This window comes from Schistocerca piceifrons, unplaced genomic scaffold (genome assembly GCF_021461385.2).
Source record: "Schistocerca piceifrons isolate TAMUIC-IGC-003096 unplaced genomic scaffold, iqSchPice1.1 HiC_scaffold_1499, whole genome shotgun sequence".
NCBI classification, from domain to species: domain Eukaryota; kingdom Metazoa; phylum Arthropoda; class Insecta; order Orthoptera; family Acrididae; genus Schistocerca; species Schistocerca piceifrons.
This window is the reverse complement of record NW_025727345.1, coordinates 167,503-175,896: the sequence shown is the minus strand read 5'-3', so window position 1 is coordinate 175,896 and position 8,394 is coordinate 167,503. Positions and strand designations below refer to the sequence as shown.

Sequence of the window (8,394 nt, the reverse complement as noted above, 5' to 3'; positions counted from 1 at the left end):
TAAGCTTTAAACCATTCCTGTGCAACTAGTTATAGAATCCGATGCTTCACTTCAGGTGTACTGTATCCCTTGGACCTTCTTATTGACGATGAAACACAGAAATTGAATCGGAAGTAAATACAAAAGGCACAATGCCGACTTAAGTACAAGAAGACTGACTCTTCTTACTGACTATGTTTTGAACTACTCCTGTGACACTAGTTATAGATTACGATGCTTCGCTTCAGGTTTACTGTATCACTCTGACCTTTCGTATTGACGGTGAAACACAGAAATTGCATCGGCATTAAATACAAAAGGCACAATACCGACTTAAGTACAAGAAGACTGCCTCTTTTTACTCTGTTTTGAGCCATTCCTGTGACACTAGTCATAGATTCCGATGCTTAACTTCGGAATTACTGTATCCCTCAGACCTTCTTATTGCCGATGAAAGACAGATATTGCATCGGAATTAACCCTGCTGTTCTGTTCACTTTTACTTGACATATATACTGTTCGGGTCAATATGACCCGACATATCAAAATGCTTTAGAAACATAAATTTTGGTACAGTTTTAGCTATCGACATTGTTGTTCTATTCCAGTACCTTGTTAGTAATAATAATAATAATAATAATAATAATAATAATGGTAATAATAATAATAATAACAATGCATACAACTTTATTGAGGGATATTTTTCATTTAAATATGCACATAAATTTGAAACAACAGACAGTTTCCATTACAGGCATTCAACTTAGAAAGCACTACAGTTTTTCCATACTTCTATTCTTATTGTTGACAGTTTAGACGTAAGTATTGACATTTTCTAACAACAGACAGTTGTCATTACAGATATTCATCTTAGAGCACACTACAGTACAGAACACACTACAGTTTTTTTATTACATTCCAACATAGAAAGCACTACAACTTTAGAATCCTCTCTTCTTACTGATTGTAGTTTAGGCACAAGTATTCACATAAATTTGAAACAACAGAATTTTCAATACAATCATCTTATAAAATACTACAGTTCTTTTCTTACTGCTTGCACTGTGGACACAAGTAGGTTACATGTTTCTTGCAAATATGTTTACTACATTTTCCACACACCATGTTTGTTTTATTGTCATTACTTGATGGACAGAACTTACAGCGTGCACGTTTTGTAGATTTTCTTGTTGTTACCGATTCTGACACACCACCCACATCATTCGGGTTTTGGATGCTTGTGACCATTCTCAAAGAATCTTCTGTTCTTGGGAAATGCGTTCTTGATGCAATATGTTCTTTTATCAGTGACTTTCCAAGTTCCTCCAAGAATATTCTCCTTCTAGTCAATTTGCTTGCATTCCAATTAGGGTCAACCGAAATCCACAAAACGTATGCATTATAAGCAGAAACATCAAGAATATTGTAGAAAACTATCATTGGCCACCTATTACTTTTTCGTTTGCATGTATATGTACCTAATAACTGATCAAGCGTGTCTACAGCACCTTTGGTTGAATTATAGTCCAAAATCATTTTTGGCTTCTTATCAGCCCTGTCACTGATTTCCGCATCATGGTGGAGAGTGCTCATAAGTACAACATTCTTGTGTCTCTTAGGAATATAATTAACCACAGTAGTGTCATTTGTGAAGTAAAATGAAGAGCTGTGTACCTCCTTGTTGGTCATTTTGTGTGGAAGCTCCGGCTTATTTTTCCGTATAGTTCCCAACATAGTCAATTTCCTTTTCAGAAGCAGCTGCCCCAAATTGTACGACGTAAAAAAGTTGTCACACGTGATATTCTGACCACGTAACTCAGAAGTGAGATCAGATACCACCCTCATTCCCTGATTTCTTTCTGGTGCCGCTCCACTCACCTTTCCTGTATAAATTTGGGCTTTCAGTACGTATGAAGTTTTGCTGTCACACATGGTCCATATTTTGATCCCATATTTTGCCGGTTTACTTGGGATATACTGCTTGAATGGACAGCGACCTCTAAATGCTACTAACTGCTCGTCAACAGTAACATTTTCTCCTGGATTATACAGTTTAGGAAGGACCTCTACCCACTTCTCCCAAATACTACGAATTGCGGCAAGTTTGTCAGTACGTCGTCTTTCCTCTCTAGTAGATTTCTTGTCAAATCGCAGGACACGTGATATCTTACAGAATGTTTCATGAGACATGGTTGCTCGAAATATGTTTCGCCCAGTATCTTTATCCCACAAACTTTTTGTAGACTCCCCATGAGATCGATATACACCCGCTAGGAGTAAGAGTCCTAAGTATGCATGGAAAACAGAACCATCAATATCTGTCCACTGTTCACCATAAACTCGCTGCCCTTCAATATTTGTCATCTCTATTATTTCATTTTGAAGCGCTGTGTGAAATACTGCTTCAAATGAACATTTTACATCAGATATTCTGCTGACTGCATACCTGGTAACTCCTGGGGTACTCTTGATGATGTTCGAAGCTGGTAGGCGACCATGTTGTGCTGGTGGATGCAACTGCCATTCTATATTCCCATTTTTAGAAAGAAAAGTCTCTACACTATTTTGTATGGGCTGTGGACTGTCGTAACTGTCATCGGAACACTCGCTTTCAGATGCATTGCTGATGTGATCTTCAAACTCAGAAAGTGATCCTTCATCTGGTGAGGCATTTACTATTTCTTCCAACTCACGATCATTCAATGGTCTCATCGCCATGGTGTCACAAGTCAAACTGGGCAGAAACAAAGCATTCCAATTATTGAGAACTGCCAATTATTATTTCCTGGGGAAAGCAACAAACAAGCCCATTGTTGTGAACGCATGGAGCTTTAGGTGATTGTTGAGAGTAAGTTGGAATGATGCAGTCACTATTCCCACACAACACAACAAAAATAATTTTCGCCATTTCCAGATTTTAGAAATAAATACGAGTTACACTAAACATATTTGTGTCGGGTCATTATGACCCGAACATTACATATGCAACTATTACAGTTGAAGCCCAAACTTCTTAAACTTTTTTAAAACCTTTTAAAACACATGCTGCTCATCCATTTTCAGACAAAGTCACAAAGTTTCATAAATATATATTGGTATTTACATAATGTAAAATAACGTTCATATTCGTTTCGGGTCATATAGACCCGAACAGAACAGCAGGGTTAAATACAAAAGGCAAAATGCCGACTAAAGTACAAGAAGACTGACTCTTCTGACGGTCTATGTTTTGAACCATTCCTGTGACACTAGTTTTAGCTTCCGATGCTTCACTTCAGGTTTACTGTATCCCTTGGACCTTCTTATTGACGATGAAACACATAAATTGCATCGGAATTATATAGAAAAGGCACAATGCCGACTTAAGTACAGGAATACTGACTCATCTTACTGTCTATGTTTTGAACCGTCTCTATGACACTAGTTATACATTCCGATGCTTCACTCCAGGTTTGCTGTATCCCTTGGACCTTCTTATTGACGTTGAAACACAGACATTGCATCGGAATTAAATACAAAAGGCACAACGCCGACTTAAGTACAAGAAGACTGACTCTTCTTACTGTCAATGTTTTGAACCGATCCTGTGACACTAGTTATAGATTCCGATGCTTCACTTCGGGTTTACTGTATCCCTCTGACCATCTTATTGACGATGAAACACAGAAATTGCATCGGAATTAAATACAAAAGGCACAATGCCGACTTAAATACAAGAAGACTGACTCTTCCGGCTGTCTATGTTTTGAACCATTCCTGTGACACTCGTTATAGATTCCGATGCTTCACTCCAGGTTTACTGTGTCCCTTGGACCTTCTTATTGACGATGAGGCACAGGCATTGCATCGGAATAAAATACAATAGGCTAAATGCCGACTTAAGTACAAGAAGACTGACTCTTCCCACCGTCTAAGTTTTTAACCATTCCTGTGACACTAGTTATAGATTCCGATGCTTCACTTCAGGTTTACTGTATCCCTCTGACCTTCTTATTGACGATGAAACACAGAAATTGTATCGGAATTAAATACAAAAGGCACAATACCGACTTAAGTACAAGAAGACTTACTCTCCTTACTGACTATGTTTTGAACAATACCTGTGGCACTAGTCATAGATTCCGATGCTTAACTTCAGGATTACTGTATCCCTTGGACCTTCTTATTGACGATGAAACACAGAAATTGCATCGGAATTAAATACAAAAGGCACAATGCCGACTTAAGTACAAGATGACTGACCCTTCTTACTGACTATGTTTTGAACCATTCCTGAGACACTAGTTACTGATTCCGATGCTTCATTTCATGTTTACTGTATCCCTCTGACCTTCTTATTGACGATGAAACACAGAAATTGCATCGGAATTAAATACAAAAGGCACAATGCCGAATTAAGTACAAGAAGACTGACTCTTCTTACTGTCTATGTTTGAACCTTTCCTGTGACACTAGTTATAGACTCCGATGCTTCACTCCAGGTTGACTTAATCCCTTGCACCTTCATATTGACGATGAAACACTGAAATTGAATCGGAAGTAAATACAAAAGGCACAATGCCGACTTAAGTACAAGAATACTGACTCATCTTACTTTCTATGCTTTGAACCGTCCCTGTGACACTAGTTATAAATTCCGATGCTTCACTCCAGAATTACTGTATCCCTTCTACCTTCTTATTGACGATGAAACACAGAAATTGCATCGGAATTAAATACAAAAGGCACAATGCCGACTTAAGTACAAAAAGACTGACTCTTCTTACTGACTATGTTTTGAACTATTCCTGTGACACTAGTTATAGATTACGATGCTTCGCTTCAGGTTTACTGTATCCCTCTGACCTTCTTATTGACGATGAAACACATAAATTGCATCGGAATTAAATACAAAAGGCACAATGCCGAATTAAGTACAAGAAGACTGACTCTTCTTACTGTCTATGTGTTGAACCATTCCTGTGACACTAGTTATAGACTCCGATGCTTCACTCCAGGTTTACTGTATCCCTCTGGCCTTCTTATTGACTATGAAACACAGAAATTGCTTGGGAATTAAATACAAAAGGCACAATGCCGACTTAAGTAAAAGAAGACTGACTCTTCCTACGGTCTATGTTTTGAACCATTCCTGTGACACTAGTTATAGATTCCGATGCTTCACTTGAGGTTTACTGTATCCCTCTGACCATCTTCTTGACGATGAAACACAGAAATTGCATCGGAATTAAATACAAAAGGCATAATACCGACTTAAGTACAAGAAGACTGACTCTTATTCCTGACTATATTTTGAACCATTCCTGTGACACTAGTCATAGATTCCGATGCTTACTTCATGATTACTGTATCCCTTGGACTTTCTTATAGACGATGTAACACAGAAATTGCATCGGAATCAAATACAAAAGGCACAATGCCGACATAAGTACAAGAAGACTGACACTTCTTACTCCCTATGCTTTGAACCATTCCTGTGACACTAGTTATAGATTCCGATGCTTCACTTCAGGTTTACTGTATCCGTTTGGCCTTCTTATTGACGATGAAACACAGAATTGCATCGGAATTAAATACAATAGACACAATGCCGAATTAAGTACACGAAGACTGACTCTTCTTTCTGTCTATGCTTTGAAGTATTCCTGTGGCACTAGTTTTGAACTCCGATGCTTCACACCTGGTTTACTGTATCCCTTGGACCTTCTTATTGACGATGAAACACAGAAATTGCATCGGAATTAAATACAAAAGGCACAATGCCGACTTAAGTACAAGAAGACTGACTCTTCTTACTGTCTATGATTTGAATAATTCCTGTGACTCTACTTATAGATTCCGATGCTTCACTTCAGGTTTACTGTATCCCTCTAACCTTCGTATTGACGATAAGACACAGAAATAGCATCGGAATTAAAAACAAATGGCACAATGCCGACTTAAGTACATGTAGACTGACTTTACCTACTGTCTATGTTTTGAACCGTTCCTGTGACACTAGTTATGGATTCCGATGGTTCATTTCAGGTTTACTGTGTCCCTTGGACCTTCTTGTTGACGATGAAACACAGAAATTGCATCGGAATTAAATACAAAAGGCACAATGCCGACTTAAGTACAAGAAGACTGACTCTTCTTTCTGTCTATGCTTTGAACCATTCCTGTGACACCAGTTATAGACTCCGTTGCGTCACTCCTGGTTTACTGTATCCCTTGGACCTTCTTACTGACGATGAAACACAGAAATTGAATCGGAATTAAATACAAAATGCACAATGACGAATTAAGTACAAGAAGACTGACTCTTCTTACTGTCTATGTTTTGAACCATCCCTGTGACACTAGCTACAGATTCCGATGCTTCACTCCAGGTTTACTTTATCCCTATGACCTTCTCATTGACGATGAAACACAGAAATTGCATCGGAATTAAATACAATAGGCACAATGCCGACTTAAGTACAAGAAGACTGACTCTTCTTTCTGTCTATGCTTTGAACCATTCCTGTGACACTAGTTATAGACTCCGATGCGTCACTCCTGGTTTACTGTATCCCTTGGACCTTCTTATTGACGATGAAACACAGAAATTGCATCGGAATTAAATAAAATAGGCACAATGCCGACTTAAGTACAAGAAGACTGACAGTTCCTACTGTCTATGTTTTGAACCGCTCCTGTGACACTAGTCATAGATTCCGATGCTTCACTTCAGGTTTACTGTATCCCTTGGACCCTCTTATAGACGATGAAACACAGAAATTGCATCGGAATTAAATACAAAAGGCACAATACCGACTTAAATACCATAAGACTGACTCTTCTTACTGACTAAGTTTGCACCATTCCTGTGACACTAGTCATAGATTCCGATGCTTAACTTCAGAATTACTGTATCGCTCAGACCTTCTTATTCCCGATGTAACACAGATATTGCATAGGAATTAAATACAAAAGGCACAATGCCGAGTTAAGTACATGAAGACTGACTCTTCTTTCTGTATATGCTTTGAACCATTCCTGTGACACTAGTTATAGACTCCGATGCGTCACTCCTGGTTTACTGTATCCCTTGGACCTTCTTATTGACGATGAAACACAGAAATTGAATCGGAATTAAATACAAATTGCGCAATGCTGAATTAAGTGCAAGAAGACTGACTCTTCTTACTGTCTATGATTTGAACCATCCCTGTGACACTAGTTATAGATTCCGATGCTTCACTCCAGGTTTACTTTATCCCTATGACCTTCTCATTGACGATGAAACACAGAAATTGCATGCGAATTAAATACAAAAGGCACAATACCGACTTAAATACAAGAAGACTGACTCTTCTTACTGTCTATGTTTGAACCATTCCTGTGACACTAGTCATAGATTCCGATGCTTAACTTCAGAATTACTGTATCCCTCAGGCCTTCTTATTCCCGATGAAACACAGATATTGCATAGGAATTAAATACAAACGGCACAATGCCGACTAAAGTACAAGAAGACTGACTCTTCTGACAGTCTATGTTTTGGACCATTCCTGTGACACTAGTTTTAACTTCCGATGCTTCACTTCAGGTTTACTGTATCCCTTGCACCTTCTTATTGACGAAGAAACACATAAATTGCATCGGAATTAAATAGAAAAGGCACAATGCCGACTTAAGTACAGGAATACTGACTCATCTTACTGTCTATGATTTGAACCGTGTCTGTGACACTAATTATACATTCCGAAGTTTCACTCCCGGTTTGCCGTACCCCTTGGACCTTATTAGTAACGTTGAAACACAGACATTGCATCGGAATTAAATACAAAAGGCACAACGCCGACTTCAGTACAAGAAGACTGAGTCTTCTTACTGACTATGTTTCGAACCATTCCTGTGACACTAGTTATAGACTCCGATGCTGCACTTCAGGTTTACTGTATCCCTCTGACCTTCTTATTGACGATGAAACACAAAAATTGCATCGGAATTAAATACAAAAGGCACAATGCCGAATTAAGTACAAGATGACTGACTCTTCTTACTGTGTATGTGTTGAACCATTCCTGCGACACTAGTTGTAGATTCCGATGCTTCACTTCAGGTTTACTGTATCCCTCTGACCTTCTTATTGACGATGAAAGACAGAAATTGCATCGGAATTTAATACAAAAGGCACAATGCCAACTTAAGTAGAAGAAGACTGACTCTTCCGACTGTCTATGTTTTGAACCATTCCTGTGAGACTAGTTATAGATTCCGATGCTTCACTCCAGGTTTACTGTGTCCCTTGGACCTTCTTATTGACGATGAAACACAGAAATTGCGTCGGAATTTAATACAATAGGCACAGTGTGGACTTAAGTACAAGAAGACTGACTCTTCCCACTGTCTACGTTTTCAACCACTCCTGTGACACTAGTTATAGAT

At 38.6% G+C, this 8,394-nt stretch overlaps 1 protein-coding gene across 1 annotated transcript; it reads right to left on the bottom strand.

The window, feature by feature from the left end:
- Positions 1-482: 482 nt before the first annotated feature.
- LOC124734526 lies at positions 483-2,697 on the bottom strand (the record flags this gene model as incomplete). Its single annotated transcript, XM_047248540.1, has 3 exons — positions 2,054-2,697; positions 1,034-1,900; positions 483-590 (listed from the first exon to the last, which is right to left on the bottom strand). Coding segments are annotated over exons 1-3 (1,619 nt in total), but the record flags the coding sequence as incomplete, so codon positions are not given.
- Positions 2,698-8,394: the final 5,697 nt, after the last annotated feature.